This window comes from Mobula birostris, chromosome 27 (genome assembly GCF_030028105.1).
Source record: "Mobula birostris isolate sMobBir1 chromosome 27, sMobBir1.hap1, whole genome shotgun sequence".
NCBI classification, from domain to species: domain Eukaryota; kingdom Metazoa; phylum Chordata; class Chondrichthyes; order Myliobatiformes; family Myliobatidae; genus Mobula; species Mobula birostris.
The window spans coordinates 39,722,021-39,742,477 of record NC_092396.1 but is presented as its reverse complement, the minus strand read 5'-3'; the positions used below and the strand labels follow the sequence as shown (position 1 = coordinate 39,742,477).

Genomic DNA, 20,457 nt, shown 5'->3' with positions numbered 1-20,457 from the left:
GGTTTCCCAACCTTTTGTCTCTGCCATGAGTTAAGCAGATGGCTCAATTACCGGTGGAAATGACTACAAGGTTCAATCACTTATTATCAAAGTACACAACATTGAAAGTCTGCACTGGGTGGCTGTGAAACCAAGAAGGAAAAGAATGGCAGCGCAATCATCAACCCACAAACCCCCCTCTGCACACTAAAAAATGAGAAAGGTCGGATGAAAAACACAGAATATGAACAATAAGACTGAAAAAAGAGTTGAGAGTCAAGTCCATATTGAAAGCACAGAAAACCTGGGCAACATTCTCCGGGCAGAGTGGCAGGCTCTCCCCCCTCTGGTAGCATAGCAGAGCGATCCTCAGTGATCAAAAGACAGGCAGCCAGCCCTCACCCTCTGCACTCGTCTCGATGCTTCAATCTCCCTCATCCCTTTAATCGGTGCACAATGGGAGCTTTAATTGGTGAAATGGAGTCAAACACTGGTTCGCGCCCCGTCCTGCAGTCTTCTCGACATGAGGTTCACACATGCAGCCTCTGCTCCCAGAATCCTCTCAGAGACTGCAGAGCGCTGGAACACCCAGTCAAACTCCAAACTGCAAATCACAGGCTCCAACAGTTCCCGAATCACATCCAAGGTGAAAAACAAACATAAAAGACATAAAAGAAGTGAACTATAGGGTTGCATAATCTATCCAGAAGACATCGATGGAAGGAACATTGTATACAGGTGCCATCTTCACTGGAAGTCACTTCCTGTGGCTAAAGTACATGCAGTTCTTAAAACTGGGCCACCTTAAAGAGGTAAATACTCGGGATAGAGTTCTTTTAAAACTGGGCCACCTTAAAGAGGTAAATAGAGTCTTGGGAATAGTGTTGAACCTGATGGATTTGCTATCCCTTGACAAGGAGGGCTCCTGTGCCATTTTCCACATTCGCATCATTAGTTGAGAGATCTGTTGTGGTTCTGGCAGCAGGTCAATGCCAAAAGTAGCCAGCTTACTTCTGATTTCTTGCTGATCTCATTAAATTTACCAATGCCTTTATTCTGGAGAGAATATTTCACAATTCTGGGAGAATGGCTGATTTGAAGTAACTCGGAAGATGTGCAGATGGTTGGGTTGAGGTGTGCTCCGATCCTGGCAATTTACTGCACTCACAAACATATTGTCTCCATGCGAGGAGGCATCATCAGCGCGCTGTCGATCATGGTGTGTCCTCTGAATGCCTGAGTTTCCGAGATGACATCCAATAAGCTGATTGAAATGTATAAAAAAGCCAAGTATTCGGAAGACACACCACAATCAACAGTGCATTGACGATGTCTCCTCGCATAGTGATGAAACATTTGCAAGTAAATTGCCAAATCAGAGAACAACTCAACCCAACCAGAATAGATATGTCTCCAACTTGGAATTCACCCTTCAATTTCACTGAGAACTCACAAACTTTAACAATGTTATAGGAAGATAAAATAATTTCTTAATTTATTCCATAAATAAATTTTACTGAACTCCCACCATATCCCATAAGTAGTATAGAAGTAAAGTGGACCAGAAAACTGTGAATTAGCTTCTTGCTGGCAAGCTTACAGTCTCTGGTAAAGAAAATTGAAGATTTCAGAGCTAGGGTGCTGTATCAAAGGGATATTAGAACTGCTTGCATCTTTTGTTTCATGGGATCCTGGTTAACCCCTTCCATACCTATCGCAGTGATTCAGATTAATGGGTTCACTATACACCATCAGGATCACACAGTCAAGTCTCCCAAAAGTAAAGGTGGGGGTATATGCCTCATGATCAACTCCTCTTGGTGCACAAATGTATCAGTGTTGTCCCAATTCTGCTCACCAGACTGGAATATTCCACAATGAAGTGCTATCCATTGTACCTGCCTCGGGAGATTACAGTGATCATTATGGTAGCCGTGTACATTCCACCTCAGGCTAATGTCAAACACTCTAGATGATTTGAGCGATGTGATCAACAGGAATGAAACAGCACATCCTGACACCTTACCCATCATTTTGGAGATTTTAACCAGGCCAGCTTAAAAAAGTCACAAAATAATTATCATCAACAAATCACTTGCAGTAGCAGAGGAAACAACACAGTGGAACACTGTTACACAACCATCAAGAGTGCTTACTGTGACAAGATGCTATCAAGATATATATGGCAAGGTAAAAGGCCTTTGCAATTAGCCAAGGAAAAGGGGGGATGGGGCCTACCTTCTCTTAGAGACTATTATTTTGCAGCACAGTTGAGAGCTGTAATATGCTGGTGCAACCCATCATATGACGCTCAATGGAAAAACATTGAGGAGAAGATACTTTCCATCCCCATACAAGCAATTTTGGCTGATAACATCCTACAAAGTTACATAAATAATATTGAAAACCAGTGGGTGAAATGGACTCTTAAAATATGGAAAACTATTATAAAAGGATATAAACTAGAGAGAGACATTGCAATTCTTAAATGGTGTGCATATGACTCGGATTTTACGCCGAATAAACTGGTTGCTAGATTTAAGGACTGGACAGCTAAAGGAATAACAGCTATTTGCAATATAATGAAAGAAGGAACACTGTTCAGTTTTGAAATGCTCAAAGAGAAACACTTATTAGAAAAACAAGACTTTTACTGGTATTTACAGTTGCGACAGTATGTTAATAGGACGGTTAAAAATGTAACCAAGGCAAGTACATGTCTGATAGAGCTATTTAGAAAAGCATATAATTCAGACAACGGTAGTAGAATCATTTCAAGCCTGTATAAGGGTTTGTCAAATCTTAAAACACATTCGACTTCATACATTAAAACAAAATGGGAGAAGGAAGGAGGGATAATAATATCTGAGGAAGACTGGACAATAATATGGAGGTATCAATGGAAGTGTACCAGTTCACAGAAATGGAGAGAGTTCAGGTGGAAAAACTTGATAAGATATTTTATTCAGAAATCCCATTATGATAGTAACCCCACTGTTTGCCGGAGAAATTGTGGAAATCAAAATGCAAACCATTATCATATTTTCTGGGAATGCCCCGTTATCAAAGACTATTGGAGTGGGATACATAATGCCCTACAAGACATCTTTAAATGTGAAATACCCTTGGAGAGTAAGATCATATATTTTGGGTTTATACCTTAAGAAAGGCTGAAAAGAGATAAATATTTAATGAATGTACTGCTGGTGGCTGGTAAAAAGACCCTTACCAGGAAATAGTTATCTCAGGAGAGCCCAACTTTAAATGTATGGATGGAAATTACAATGGATATTTACAAAATGGAGAAGATAACAGCATCTGTTAATCATAAGTTGGAACAATTTTATTCATACTGGAAAAAATGGTTTAACTACATAACACCTCACAGGTCTGATTTTATTCTCACAAGTCAATGAATATGTTGTTAAAAAAAAGATCACTCCCTACTCTGTACATAGTTTTCTTATGATTGTTCTTTCTTTCCTCTCCTTTCTATAAGTGTATACCTCAGATAAGTATTATGTAGAGATTTGTGACAAATATGATTATATGATATATATGTACAGTTTCTGAAATACATCTTGTGGAAATGTTTGTTTGATGATGAAATTCAATAGAACATAAATTACACAAAAAAAAGAGCTTACTGTGCTTTTCCACACCCACACTTTGGAAAGTCTGATCACCAGGTTGTACTTCTACTCCCTGAGTATAGGCAGAGACTGAAGACTGCAGCACCAGTGGTGAGGACCAAGAAGATATGTACAAGGGAAGCAGAGGATTGCCTACAGGACTGCTTTGAATCGGAGGACTGGACTCCATTCAGGGACTCACCTTTGAGTCAGGATGAGTATGCCACAGTTGTCACCAACCTGATTGAAACCTGTGTGGATGTGTGTTTGCCCACAAAACTTATAGTACATTCCCAAGCCAAAAGCCGTGGATGAATCAGGAGGTTCATCGTCTGCTGAGGGCTAGATTGGTGGCATTTAGGTCTGGCGACCCACGTCTTTTCAAGAAAACCAGGTATGACTTGCAGATGGCTATTTCAAGAATGAAGAAAGAATTCCAAGAGAGGTTGGAGGTGATATTGAATGTATGTCGACTCTGGCAGACTTTGCAGGCCATTACTTCCTATAATGCGAAACCCAACATCATGAATGGCAGCGATGCTTCATTAATGCCTGCTTAGAAAGGGAGAATATAATTACAGCTGTGAGGATCCCTACTGCATCTGGTGACTTTGTGATCTCTGTCTCAGAAGCCGACATTGGGTTGCCTTTCAGGAGGGTGAAGCCTTGCAAGGCGGCAGGCCCCAATGGAGCACATGGTAAGGCTCTGAAAACTTGTGCTGAACAACTGGCGGGTGTACTCAAGGCCATTTTCAACCTCTCACTGCTACAATCAGAAGTACCCACCTGCTTCAAAAGGGCAATAATCATACCAGTGCTCAAGAAGAGTAGTGTGAGCTGTCTTAACAATTATCGTTCAGTGGCACTCTCATCTACAGTGCTGAAATGCTTTGAAGATTGGTCATGGCTAGAATGAACTCCTGCCTCAGCAAGGACCTGGATCCACTGCAGTTTGCCTATTTCCACAATAGTTCTATGCCAGATACCATCTCAATGGCTCTTCACGAGGCCTTAGGTCACCTGGACAATACAAGCACCTATATCAGGATGCTATTCATTGACTATAGCTCAGTGTTTAACACCATCATTCCTGCAGTTCTGATTAAAACGCTACAAAACCTGGACCTCTGACTCTCCCTCTGCAATTAGATCCTCAACTTGCTAACTGGAAGACCACCATCTGTGTAGATTGATAATAGCATCTCCTCCTTGCTGACAATCAACACCGGCACACTCAGGGGTGTGTGCTTAGCCCACAGCTCTACTCTCTCTATACCCATTACTGCGTGGCTGGGCATAGCTCTAATGCCATCTATATATTTGCTGGCGATACAAACATTGTAGACGGAATTTCAGATGGAGACACGAGGGTGTACAGGAGTGAGATATACCAGCTAGTTGAGTGGTGTCACAACAACAACCTTGTACTCAACATCAGTAAGACCAAAGAGCTGATTGTGCATTTCAGGAAGGGTAAGATGAGGGAACACAAACCAAACAGGGATCAGAAGTGGAGAGAGTGAGCAATTTCAATTCCTGGCTGTCAATATCTGAGGATCTAACCTGGACACAAGAGATCAATGCAGACATAAAGAAGGTAAGACAGCAACTGTATTTCATTAGGAGTTTGAGGAGATTTACCATGGAGAGCATTCTGACAGACTGCATCACCATCTGCTGTGGGGGGTGGGGAGTGCTGCATAGGATCAAAGGAAGCTGCAGAAAGTTGTAAAATTAGTCAGTTCCATCATGCGTACTAGCCTCTGTAGTGTCCAAGACATCTACAAGTAGCAGTGCCTCAGAAAGGCGGTGTCTATTATTATGGACCCCCATCACACAGGACATGCCCTCTTCTTTTTGTTCCATCAGGAAGGAAGTATAGAAGCCTGAAGGCACACACTCAGCGATTCAGGAACAGCTTCTTCCCCTCTGCCATACGATTCCTAAATGGACATTGAACTCATGAACACTACCTCACTATTTTTTAATTATCTCTGTTTTTGCACTACTATTTTTAAATTTAACTATTTAATGCACATATATATACTTACAGTAATTCATTTTTTCTCTATTTATCATGTGTGCATTGTACTGCTGCTGTAAAGTTAACAAATTTCACAACATATGCAGGTGATATTAAACCTGACTCTAATTCTGACTTAAATATATCATTTCTTTACAAAACCATGAAGTATATCGATGCCTCTAATTAGATTCCCGGTCTGCACTGCAATATTCTTGATTGATAACTGGTGTAACGGAAGCCCTTACTCATGAGTTTCTGGAAAAGGCTGAGTAATGACAATGACCTTATTTGAAAATCTCTAGATAAGATAAGCATAGAACAAGAGCTTAATCAGAGGTCTCTGAAGAGATTTAGCACAGAGGAAGATCTTACTCAATGATATCTAAAGAAGACGAGCAAGAAAAAGGCAAAAAAGCAAATTTTGGAAAAGCAAGCGACTCTCCCAAATCCATGCTTTTGATGGGCTAGATATCCAGATGGAGCACAACTGCATGAAATAGATTTCAATATTATCCCAATATTGGTTTTAAAAGGAGAATTAAAGCTTCTGTGATCAAAGATGTAAAGGGCGATTTTGTCTTCTCTGTTACCTTTACATCATGTACACACAGAAAAACATGAATGAGAGAAATGCCATTATACCAATTAAATAGAGTAACTGTATATGTTTGGATTCAGGACAGTGCCGCACTCAACAATGATCCAGCAGGCAATCTGTTACTATCCTCTTCTTTGGGAGAAGATGAGGGTCTGCGATAAATTTCATTGTTTTTCCAAACAGCAGTCTCAATGGTTTCACTCGCCTTCTTCCTTGCCGTACAGAGTTGTGGAGAACTACATTTATTTATTTCATTCTGATATTGAGATACAATGCAGAATCAGCCCTTCTGATCCTTTGAGCCTCACCACCCAGCAATCCCTGGATTTAATCCTAGCCTAATCACAGAACAATTTACAACGCCCAATTAACCTACCAACCGGTATGTCTTTGACTGTATGAGGAAACCCAAGCACTTGATCACAGGGAGAATGTACAAAGTCCTGACAGGTAGCAATGGAACTGAACACAGGTTGCTGCAACTTATAAGCATTGTGCTAGCCACTATGCTACTGAGCTGTTCTACGTTCGTGTATATCATGGAAGCAGCCCTCCACCTGCCTGCTGAGTTCCAATGACCTTCAAACACCTACTTCCACATTAGTTCTGCTCTAAAGCACTTTATTCTCCCATCAATCCCCCCAGTGGCCCCTAGTACTTACCAACATGCTTGCTCTGTCCAATTAATCTGCCAACACATTTTTGGGTGAATGAGAAACTCCAGAAAATCCAGAGAAAACCCACGCAACCACAGGGAGATTGTAGAAGCTCCAGACAGACAACAGCCAGAGGTTAGGATGTAACCTGGGTCACTGGAGCTGTGAGAAGCAGCCCCACTAACTGTGCCAGTGTCTTTTAGTCTCTGATTTCAAGTTATTTAGAGATTTCAAAATCTGTATCGGGTGTTATTATTGCACAAATCTGTGCAAGTAGTGCACAAATCAGTAGCTGTCAGAAACATCTTGAAGTGCAGAACCAAATACAGGGGTTCCCTGGGTTACATCATTGAAATCTGCCTTTCTACAAATTCTCCCATATATTTTTAAAGCATTTTTCAAGCTAGAAATAATAATAAAATGCTACATAGTATTCATTAATGAGTGGATGCAGTGTGTACTTTATTAGTTTAATTATGGGTAGTCTTGTCTTATCTTGTCCATATTGCACCAACCGTTGCCATTGGGCTATAAATGTGCAGGAGTAATGTGTGGTTAAGTGCCTTGCTCAAGGACACAACATGCTGCCTCAGCTGAGGCCCGAACTCGCGACCTTCAGATCACTAGTCCAACGCCTTAACCTCTTGGCCACACTAGTGTTAGGGTCATTATTTAAGGAAATGAAAGAATCATAGTAAGTATATGCAGAGCACTATAATATGGATTACCATTTCTGACTTACAGAGAAATCAGTTTACAGACAGATCTCCCCTCATGTAACCAGCGGAGCAACCGTACCCGTTGCCAATTCTGCCTCACTTTCCGTTCCCGTAAACAGAGTTGTAGCACATATTTGGCTTTATAAAATGATTGCAATATTCCCATCTGCAGGATGCATTATTGGGACTGATATTATTCAAGTAGTTGGCATTATGCTCTGCTCACTCAATTTTGCTTTGAAATAATCCTGGTGTCCTCAAGAGACTCTGCAGTTGTTCCAGTCGTGATTACCTGGACTCGGCAAATCAAAATCTGTTTCCAACTCACTGGCTGAAACAGCAATGTTAATATTTCCTCTGTACAAAGACTGTTAACTGGTGTATGTAAATGTGGATTTTGTATCTCTTAAGCATTGTACAGACATTCTTATAGTGTGTGCTCATATCAAGTATTTGGTTTTACAAAGGTGGGAGAGGTTTTACAGATATTTGACAGGTATACTGGTATTACTATACATTCAGGGTGGCTTTTGAGGGCACAGGATTTTGTTGCTACATGATAGCTCATATTTATGGATAATTACAGAATAGCTTCTCCAGCTCACACCTGGCATCTCCAGAGAATGACAACTAATATCGAATATTTGACATTTCCCAAAAACTACTAAAACGAAGAGAAAATGACCATATTTTCCTTTGACTGGCATTTTTCGAAGTATGACAAACAACTGCAGTTCACCATTACTTTGTTCCCTAAAATGATGTTGCGTTTATAGCTAATGTCTGATTGTCGACTTTCAAAGAAAATGTAAGTCACATGGTTTCCAATAGAAGCTACCATGAAGAACAAAGCTGGCATGCCTTAGCTGGTTAGAATCATTGGAAGATTGGGATTGTTTTTCGACAGGCTTCATTCATTGCGAGTAGTCGCTTGTAGGTGACGCAGCACAAGATTTAAGATGAGCTTGGAGTCTTTCAGGACTTATCAATGGGTTTCACTCATAACGATCCATAATGGACTTGGCAAAAGCCAATAAAAGGTACTTAGGTTTAAGTGGAGCAGCCAGTGTTAGAGTGGTCAAGCTTTGGTTCAAGCTCTAGATGAATTTCTGCTAAGTTTTAAAAAATCATTGTTTGTCTATCAGTACACAGCTAGGGTCGTTAGAATGGCTCCAAGGTCAGTCTCCCTGATGACTGTATCTGTATGAGGTGCATCCAGCTGCAGCCTCACAAATAAAGTTAGAGAACTGAGCTGCAGCTGGATGAACTTCGTCTTCTGTGGGAGAAAGAGGAGGATCTACAGGGATGTAGTCACCCCTCAGTTACAGGAGGCAGGAGGCAGGTAGCTGGGTGACTGTCAGGACTGGGAAAGGAACAGGCTGACATCGCTGAGTGCCACTGTGGTTGTTTCTCTCAGTAATAAGAAAACTGATTTGAATACTTTTGGGGTGGAGGGGGGAATGATGTAACAGGGGAAAGCTGCAGTAACCAAGTCTCTGGCACGGAGTCTCATTGAAAGCTGTTGAATATTGGAAAGCCTAGATGGAGTGGAGCTGGAGAGGATGTTCCCTCTCGTGGGGGAGTCGAGAACCAGAGGGGAGAGATTCAGATAGACAGGTGTCTCTTTAAAACAGAGATGAAGAGGAATTTCTTTAACCAGAGGGTGGGGAAACTGTGGAATTCATTGTCACAGATGGCTGTGGAGGCTAAGTCACTGGGTATATTTAAGGTGGAGGTTGATAGGTTCTTGATTAGTAAGAAAGAGTGCCATAGGTCATGGGGAGTAGGCAGGAGAATAGGTTAGAGATGGATAACAAATCAGCCATGGCAGAATGGCAGAGCAGACTCAATGGGACAAATAGCCTAATTAGGTTTCTATGTCTTATGATCTTGGAAGCCTTGGCTTTCTTTATCAATTTCATTTATAATATAGCAGGAAAGAAGGTGAAGGGGCCAGCTATGTTAGCATTGTGTTTCCCTGAGGCCCTGCTCCCACCATGGTTGCTGGTGTAGCATGGCTTCACGCTATGAAAGGCTCCAGGCCACACTGTTGCATGGATCATCACTCTGCAGAGGCTGCAATGTGTAGATCTCACTGTGCAAGGCAGCAATAAGTACTGTGAGGGTAACAATGTGTGTGAGATATGAGTCATGGTATCATGTAATAGAAACAGCCTCTTCAGCCCACCACTTTGGCCCACCATGTCCATACTGACCCATCTACCATCACGAGACTCCAGACTCAAAACCCCAACGCATTCATTGCAGTATCAGGAGACTTCAACCATGTTTCTCTCTCGACAAACCAACCCACCTTCGATCAGTTTGTCAAGTGTCATAGAAGAGAAAATAAAACACTGGATCTCTTGTATGCAAATATTAAAGATGCATACAGCTTCACGGCTCTCCCCCGACTTGGAGGATCAGATCACAAACTGGTTCACCTCATGCCCTTGTATAAGCCCAAAGTACAGCAACAGCTAGCTACCACCAAGATAGTAAAGAAATGGTCTCCAGAGGCCATCAGGGCCTTGAAGGGCTGCTGACTGGAATGTAGTTTGTGAACTATATGGGAAGGACATTAATGAACTTGATGATTGCATCACTGGCTACATCAACTTCTGAGCGGACACTGTAAGACCATCAAGAACCATTCGCAGCTTCCCGAACAACAACAAACCATGGGTCACCAGTGATCTGAAGGCTCTTCTCAACCACAAAAAAGGAGCATTTAGATCAGGAGACAGAGGAATTGAAATGTGCAGAGGAAGCTAAAGGAGAAAATCAAGCTGGCTAAGGAGAAATAGAGGAGGAAGCCGGAGAACAAGCTTGGGTAGAGGAGCATACAGGGGGTGTGGAGAGGCATGAAGAACATCATTGGCTTCAATCAGCCAGGCTGTAGAGCCTTTGAATGCAGCTGTGAATAGGCTAATGAGTTAAACCAATTATTCAATATGTTTGGTGATTGCCCTCCTGTTCACACCCACGCCTCCCTCAGCACAACAGACCAAGACACCCACGCCTCCCTCAGCACAACAGACCAAGACACCCAATGCCCCTTAGCACAACAGACCAAGACACCCAATGCCCCCTCAGCACAACAGACCAAGACACCCACACCTCCCTCAGCACAACAGACCAAGACACCAACTGCTCCCTCAGCACAACAGACCAAAACACCCACACCTCCCTCAGCACACCAGACCAAGACACCCACAGCCTACTCAGCACAAGTGACCAAGACACCCAATGCCCCCTCAGCACAACAGACCAAGACACCCACAGCCTACCCAGCACAACTGACCAAGACACCCAATGCCCCCTCAGCACAACAGACCAAGACACCCAATGCCCCCTCAGCACAACAGACCAAGACACCCACAGCCTACCCAGCACAACTGACCAAGACACCCAATGCCCCCTCAGCACAACAGACCAAGACACCCGCTGCCCCCTCAGCACAACAGACCAAGACACCCAATGCCCCCTTAGCACAACAGACCAAGACACCCACTGCCCCCTTAGCACAACAGACCAAGATACCCACTGCTCCCTCAACACAACAGACCAAGACGCCCACACCTCCCTCAGCACAACAGACCAAGATACCCACACCTCCCTCAGCACAACAGACCAAGACACCCACACCTCCCTCAGTACAACAGACCAAGACACTTACTGCTCCCTCAGCACAACAGACCAAGACACCCACTGCTCCCTCAACACAACAGACCAAGACACCCACACCTCCCTCAGCACAACAGACCAAGACACCAACTGCTCCCTCAGCACAACAGACCAAGACACCCACTGCTCCCTCAGCACAACAGACCAAGATACCCACTGCTCCCTCAGCACAACAGACCAAGACGCCCACTGCTCCCTCAGCACAACAGACCAAGACATCCACACCTCCCTCAGCACAACAGACCAAGACACTTACTGCTCCCTCAGCACAACAGACCAAGACACCCACTGCTGCCTCAGCACAACAGACCAAAACACCCACACCTCCCTCAGCACACCAGACCAAGACACCCACTGCACCCTCTGCACAACAGACCAAGACACCCATAGCCCACCCAGCACAACAGACCAAGACACCCACACCTCCCTCAGCACAACAGACCAAGACACCCACTGCCTCCTCAGCACACCAGTCCAAGACACCCACTGCCCCCTCAGCACAACAGACCAAGACACCCAATGCCCCCTTAGCACAACAGACCAAGACACCCACTGCCCCCTTAGCACAACAGACCAAGATACCCACTGCTCTCTCAGCACAACAGACCAAGATACCCACACCTCCCTCAGCACAACAGACCAAGACACCCACACCTCCCTCAGCACAACAGACCAAGACACTTACTGCTCCCTCAGCACAACAGACCAAGACACCCACTGCTCCCTCAGCACAACAGACCAAGACACCCACTGCCCCCTCTGCACAACAGACCAAGACACCCAATGCTCCCTCAGCACAACAGACCAAAATACCCACACCTCCCTCAGCACAACAGACCAAGACACCCACACCTCCCTCAGCACAACAGACCAAGACACTTACTGCTCCCTCAGCACAACAGACCAAGACACCCACTGCTCCCTCAGCACAACAGACCAAGACACCCACTGCCCCCTCAGCACAACAGACCAAGATACCCACTGCTCCCTCAGCACAACAGACCAAGATACCCACTGCTCCCTCAGTACAACAGACCAAGACACCCACTGCTCCCTCAGCACAACAGACCAAGACATCCACACCTCCCTCAGCACAACAGACCAAGACACTTACTGCTCCCTCAGCACAACAGACCAAGACATCCACACCTCTCTCAGCCCAACAGACCAAGATACCCACTGCTCCCTCAGCACAACAGACCAAGATACCCACTGCTCCCTCAGCACAACAGACCAAGACACCCACTGCCCCCTTAGCACAACAGACCAAGATACCCACTGATCCCTCAGCACAACAGACCAAGACACCCACTGCCCCCTTAGCACAACAGACCAAGATACCCACTGCTCCCTCAGCACAACAGACCAAGACGCCCACACCTCCCTCAGCACAACAGACCAAGACACCCACACCTCCCTCAGCACAACAGACCAAGATACCCACACCTCCCTCAGCACAACAGACCAAGATACCCACACCTCCCTCAGCACAACAGACCAAGACACTTACTGCTCCCTCAGCACAACAGACCAAGACACCCACTGCTGCCTCAGCACAACAGACCAAAACACCCACTGCCCCCTCAGCACACCAGTCCAAGACACCCAATGCCCCCTCAGCACAACAGACCAAGACACCCACTGCCCCCTCAGCACACCAGTCCAAGACACCCACTGCCCCCTCAGCACAACAGACCAAGACACCCAATGCCCCCTCAGCACAACAGACCAAGACACCCAATGCTCCCTCAGCACAACAGACCAAGACACCCACACCTCCCTCAGCACAACAGACCAAGACACCCACACCTCCCTCAGCACAACAGACCAAGACACCCACACCTCCCTCAGCACAACAGACCAAGACACTTACTGCTCCCTCAGCACAACAGACCAAGACACCCACTGCTCCCTCAGCACAACAGACCAAGACACCCACTGCCCCCTCTGACAACAGACCAAGTCACCCAATGCCCCCTCAGCACAACAGACCAAGATACCCACTGCTCCCTCAGCACAACAGACCAAGATACCCACACCTCCCTCAGCACAACAGACCAAGACACCCACTGCTCCCTCAGCACAACAGACCAAAACACCCACTGCTCCCTCAGCACAACAGACCAAGACACCCATAGCCCACCCAGCACAACAGACCAAGACACCCACTGCTCCCTCAGCACACCAGTCCAAGACACCCACTGCCCCCTCAGCACAACAGACCAAGACACCCAATGCCCCCTTAGCACAACAGACCAAGACACCCACTGCCCCCTTAGCACAACAGACCAAGATACCCACACCTCCCTCAGCACAACAGACCAAGACACCCACACCTCCCTCAGCACAACAGACCAAGACACCCACACCTCCCTCAGCACAACAGACCAAGACACTTACTGCTCCCTCAGCACAACAGACCAAGACACCCACTGCTCCCTCAGCACAACAGACCAAGACACCCACTGCCCCCTCTGACAACAGACCAAGTCACCCAATGCCCCCTCAGCACAACAGACCAAGACACCCAATGCCCCCTCAGCACAACAGACCAAGACACCCAATGCTCCCTCAGCACAACAGACCAAGACACCCACACCTCCCTCAGCACCAATGCCACCCCTCCTCCCCCCAGTTCCAGATGTGGATGAACGACACAGGCTACCACTGTCTACATCCCCTCCTTGCCATGTAACTACCATCCACACCTCCACATACCTATTGCTATTGTTCCCCAGCCCCCATCTTCCAGCGACTCCCCAGCCATCATGGACTCACCTTCACTACTGAGCAAGTGAGAAGGGCGCTGGAGAAACTCAGCCGTGACAAGGCATTGAGACGGGATGGCATGAACCCCAAGGTCCTGAAGGAGTGTGCTGAGCAGCTGTGCAGAGTTCTCCAGTGCACTTTCAATCTGAGTTTCAGGCTGGAAAGAGTCCCAACTGTGTGGAAAACATCATGTGTCCCAGGTACCCAAGAACAGCCAACCGAATGACAACTGTACAGTAGCCCTGACCTCACACATCATGAAGACCCTGGTCCTGAGTCACCTCTGACCTCTGGTCAGATCAGCTCTTGATCCCCTGTCGTTTGCTTACCAGAAGCACACTGGAGTTGATGATGCTGCCATCTACCGGCTGAACAGAGTCTACTCCCATATGGATAAGCAGGACAGCTCTATGAAGATCATAGCGGCACTTCCCTGTATCCTGGAGAATGGATTATCTGACTGACAGACCACAGTTTGTGCGGCTTCAGAGATGTGTGTCAGCCTTGGCTGTAAGCAGCTCTGAGGCCCCACAGAGGACTGCATTGGCTCCCTTCCTGTTTAGCCTGTATACCTCGGACTTTAGATACAACACTGAGTCATGTCATTTGCAGAAATCCTCTGATGACTCAGCTATATTTGGGTGTATGAAGGGAGGATGGGAGGATGAATACAGGGCTCTGGTGAAGGACTTTGTCAATTGGTGCAAGCTGAATCATCTGCAGCTCAACATCAATAAGTCAAAGGAGATAGTGATGGACTTTAGGAAGACTAACCCTCTACTACTCCCTGTTACTACTGATGGTGAGGATGTGGATGTGATGAAGACCTACAAGTACCTGGGGGGTGCACCCGGATGACAGACTTCAGTGGAGCACCAACACAGAGGCTGTGTACAAGAAGGGCCAGAGTCACCTCTATTTCCTGAGGAGACTGAGGTCCTTTGGCGTATACAGGCCTCTCCTTCACATGTTCTACCAATCTGTTGTTGCCAGTACAATCTTCTAAGCGGTGATGTGCTGGGGCAATGGCCTCAACACGGGTGATGCCAACAGGCTCAATAAACTGATTAGAAAGGCTGGCTCTGTTATAGGAGTCAAACTGGATGCACTGGAGGCTGAGGTAGAACAAAAGACTCTACAGAAAATCCTGGCAATTCTGGACAATGTTTCTCATGATCTGCATGCCAGATTGGCTGAACAGAGCGGCACTTTTCGTAATAGACTAAGAGAACTTCAAAAAGCGCTATATGAGGATGTTCTTACCTTCGACCTTTAGGCTCTGTGATGAGTCAAGCTAAAGCCAGGGAAGTGATGATCCCTTCCTATTAGACTGCTTGAGGTAACTTAAATTTTATTCTTTCTTACTTCTCATCTAATATTTGTATATCTGTGCATTTGTAATCCTACTGTGACACCGTAATTTCCTTTGAGATCAATAAAGTATCTATCTATACTCATTCCATTTATCCCAAAGGAGAATAAATTCTCTGCTAAACCTTTTACCAAACATTGTCCTTCAGTCTTCAACATATCTGCCAAAGGAAAAATTTCTTACTGCTTATCCTTCTCATAATATTGTACACTTCTATTAGATCTTCCCTCCATGCTCTATTGCCCAAGGAAAGTAAATCCTTCCTATCCAGAACAATGCTGGAAAAATGCTGAACAAGGTTCAAACAGAAAATACTCAGCAGGTCAGTGAGCATCTGTGCAAAGAAAAACAGAGTTAACATTTCAGTCAGTGACCCTTGAAGCAATTCTGTATTTATTTCAGATTTCCAGCTTCTACAGCTTTGATTTTCAAGATTCCAAAGGAAGTGTCGCTCAATCAATAAAACATGCATTAAAGATATTTTAGACGCAACTTGTGCAAAAAGCAGGTACAAATTAGTCTAATTTCTAGGTTAGTCTTTCATGAGCCTCCAGGAGAAGCACAGATCATAGTATATTCACCTATATGATTATGTCACCACTTGGTTCTATTTTGATTTCTTAGCTCCTTCTACAAATAAAAGTTAATATCACGTAGTACTTTCAGGAACTAAGTAATTTATAGATCCTCAGCACTGCGCCTGTTCTTCCGGTGGTAAATGAATGTTTGTAACGGTTCAATGATCTCACCTGAGCAGGTAACACATGAAATGCCCTCTGCACTGAGGTTATATTTGAGGTCGAGGAGCACCTGAATGTTGGTGTCAGGGCTGAAGAGTAATGGGGCCCGGCTGGCAGGGCGCAGTTGTGTTGTGAAACCGATGGACATCACCAGGGTAATAACATAGAGACCTGGAAAGAGGAAACACATGCAGATCAATAAAACATGATTCTCTCTCATGGAACAGGAACACTTTTATTTAGAGGGTTATATGGCTTTCTTTGATATTGAAGAGGTCTAAGTTGGGTTGTGCGAATGGGAGATAAATTAAGATTTACAATAAAGGCCTGTACCTCTAAAACACAAGAGGCCTAGTAAAGTTGTCACCCATCACTAACAACGGAATTTAATAACAATATTTGTTAAAAATTCTGACAGGAGTCAGCAGCACAGTGGCAAATTGGTGGAGCAGCTGCCCCTCATCTCCAGTGTCCCAGGTTCGATACTGACCACTGGTGGTGTCTGGAGTTCGCATATCTTTCCTGCGACCTTTTGGCTTTCCCCAAAGCGCTCCTGTTTCCTTCCACTTCCCAAAGACATACTGCTTGATAGGATAACTGGCCACTGTAAATGACCCCTGGTGTATAGGTGAGTGATTGAATCTGGAAGCTTGATGGAAAAGTTAAATAAATAAAATAGGATTGAAGCACATGTGTGCCTTACACAGTCTTGGTTGCAGAAGAGCCAAGTGATTCAGAAATAATATGGATGCAGAGTAAATTTTTCCCTGACTGCTGGGGAGTCTCAGGATATGAGGACAAAATTTAGGTCTGAAACAATGAGAGATTTCTTCACTCAGAGGGTGGTAAAGTTATTTTATTCACTACCACAGAGGACAAGGGATATATTTACAAAGAAGATAAACATATTTCAAAGCACAAGGGGTCTGAGGAGGAAATGGGAGTATTGAGATAAAGGATCAGCCATGATTGTACTGAATGGCAGAAGGGACGTGGGCTGAAGAGACCCATCCTCCTTTTTTGCTTCCATCAAAGAAAATATTCCCAATAAGAGCAGAAAGCTTGAGGATTGGAAGCATTTCAGAATTCCGCAGAAGAGGACCAAGAAACCCATAAGGAAATGGAAAGCAGAGTACCAAAGTAACATTGCAAGAAACACCAGGCTGAAAGTGCTTCTATGAGTAATTGAAAAGGATTTGTGAAGGTTGATTTGAGTATCATATAACCTGAGATAGGGACATTATGTTGGTGATTAAGGAAGAGACAGAGAAATTAAACAAATATTTTGTTCCTGTCCACAAATTAAAAAGGAAAATTTCCTGGATATACTTGGGGACAATATGAATTAGTGGGAATGAGAATCTGAAAGAGATTAGCATGGGTGAAGAAATGACCATGGGAATTGATGGGACTGGAAGGAAATAAACACCCAGGACCTGATGATCTGCATTTTGAACTTCAGGAAAGATGACATAAATTCACTTGTTGTCATCTTCCAAAATTCCATTGATCCGAGCATTATTCTACCCAACTGTTGAAGAAAGAAGGCAAAGGCAGAATGATTTTCATTAAGCTCTGAATGCCCATAGAGAGTTTCTTGACTACAAATTCTGTTGGTAGATAACATGAACTAAAATGGGCTGAGATATCAAGCGTGCTTGCCCCACGGGTGATAGAACAGGCTCAGGTGCTGAATGTCTGCCTTTGCTCCCTTCTCTTCACTAAAAATGAATCCATTGGATAATGAATTTTGCAAGGATGTTTCAGGAAATGCCTGAATAGTACAGAAAGTAATTTTAGGATCTTTCAATATGTAATGAGAAGTAACCAATATATTTGGCAATATGTAATAAACAAACAGTAAAAGTTACCCCTCAAAAATTCCCACTATTTGTCATGTACTAATTCCTTCAGTGGAAAAGAGGAATGCATATCATGTATCCTTTAAGTCATGTTTTTCTTTTTCTACCAAGAGACCCCATGACAGCAGGGTCAGAGGAAGGGGTGCAAGGTTAAAGGAAGAACAGAGGGAGATGTGTGGAGGGGTTTGGCATTATTGACTGGTACATGGTTTTCTTGCCTGTAGGCCGATTCTTTTAGCTGATTGCTCCTTCTGACAATTGAGCTCAGTTGCAGACCAATATTTCCCAGGTCCTGTGCTGAAACAAATGCAAGAAACTTCCACGTTAACACGTGAGAAAAGATAATGATAAAAATACTCAGGCCCGGCAGCATCTGTGCAGAGAACAACAGAGGTACCCTTCACCACAACAACAAAAAAAAGAATTGAGAAAACAAGCCTGGATATACTTGGGCTGCATAGAGGGCTGGAAATAACAAGGAAAAAGTTGATGAGAGGTCAGGCGAAGGCAGTCCAGGTGAGACAAACACTTTTGTTAATCACCCAGGAGAGAGATATATCTGTACATAATAGGTGATGTACCCAGAGGCAGATGCATAGAGATACAAGAAAGAGGAAACATCGAGGCGAGTGTGGAAGGTGAGCGAGTGTTCAGCCCTGTCTATCAGCCTCTCACTCACTGCCACCAGAGGAAGGTATCTGTGTCTGATGGTTTCTTTCTCTCTTTGCTCGTTGCTCCCAAAGGAAAGTTCCTATGTTCAAATGGTCTCTCTCTCCCTCAGTGTTGTTGGAGGATAGTACCAAATTTCTGGGTCTGTGGTTTGTGGATTATGTTTTTCTGGTTTCTGGTCGTTCCTTGCTCTGTTGCTGTTTTGGACGACGTTGAATTGGGACAGCCTGCAGGTAGTGAACACTGAGCTGAGCTGAATAATGCCTGGACTTGTCCTTTTTTTGTGATTTATATTTGGTGTTCTTCACTCATTTTTTTTTGGATGGCCGTTTTGCAGGTTCTATGCATTTCTTTGCTTCAAGGCCATCTGTGGGGAAGATGAATCTCTGGGTTGTATACTGCATACATATTTCGACAATAAATGCACTTTGAATCTTTGAATATAGAAGACAACAGTTGCTGGAAACCTGAACTAAATAAATAAATCCTCAGCAGATCAATAACATCTATGGGAAGGGATAAAATCACTAATATTACAGACTGACGACTTTTCACAGAGTTTGCCAGTTCTGACTCAATCAGGAAAGGTTGGTTATTTGACAGTGTTGAATTCAGTATTGAATCCTGAGAGCTGCAATGCATCTGAATGGAAGATTTGGTGCTGTTTTTGGGTTTAAGATGGAATTTGCTGAAACAGTATAGACACCAAAGACAGTTTGGTCAGCATGGAAGTGGGGTGGAAAATTAAAGTGACAGGCAAATGGAAGCTCAGAAACACTCTTGCAGATGGAATGGAAGTTTCCCGTAAGGCGATCTTCACGTTTATGGTTTCTCCAATTTAGAGGTAACTGTATCATCAACTCTTAGTGCAATGAACCTGAAACATGTCCAAGTGAATTGGAAGGAACATTTAGGTTTGGATTATGAGAAAGAACAGGGTAAGAGGGCAGGAGTACTTCTCTTCTTATTGCATGTGGAAATATGTAGGGAAGGGGAACATTGATGGAAATGAAAGAGCATTCCACAGAGGTGTGGAGGGATGCAAACTTGTGTCTTTTGAACTACTGTGGTAAGTGGACAAATTTATGGACTTTGGTCCATTGAATGCAGAGGCAGTTGGCCTGAAAGACGAGGTCAAGGGGAACAGTACCTTAGAATGGGCTAGGAGTAGGTGGGATGACTGCAGAATTCAGGAAACAAAAGCGATAAGTGCTCTTTCAAACCACTCTTGAATGGGACAGACCCAGACTCATTGATGACTGGGTTATGAATTGTTCAGTGCATTGAAGACTGCAGTAGTGTTAGTTCATTCTCTCATAATACAAGACTCACAATGTCATTAGCTTGGCTATCAATTCCACTACTTTGCCTTAAATAATCCATATCTGAACTTCTTAACTTCAAGTTCAAGTTTAATTGTAGAGTAAGACTCAGATCTAACACACATTTTTAATCAGCTCAAACACAAGTATTCAGTATTCAATGACAATTCATTAAACAGATGGATTTTGGCATATGCAATATCAAATGCAATGACTTAAACATCTCTACTTAACCTGGCAAACTTCATTTTATTCTTGGCCTCATCAACTTTTCAACGACCTGAGGCTTTTTTTTACCTTGCATACTCCCTTGAAATTAGTCATTAACCTTTGATTTAAAGTGGAGAAGAACTTGAACAATATGAAAAATCAGAGTTAAGAATCATTTCAGAATAACATAGGTCTCTGAAAGGTCTTTCAGTGGAG

At 44.2% G+C, this 20,457-nt stretch overlaps 1 protein-coding gene across 1 annotated transcript in view; it reads right to left on the bottom strand.

Moving 5' to 3' along the window:
* The window catches only part of disp3 (dispatched RND transporter family member 3), a 310,321-nt gene that overhangs the window by 93,045 nt on the left and 196,819 nt on the right, over nt 1-20,457 (bottom strand). Inside the window, exon 9 of the mRNA XM_072244981.1 lies at nt 16,188-16,349. Within this exon, the coding sequence (XP_072101082.1) occupies nt 16,188-16,349 (162 nt within the window). The remainder of the gene's footprint in view (nt 1-16,187; nt 16,350-20,457) is intronic.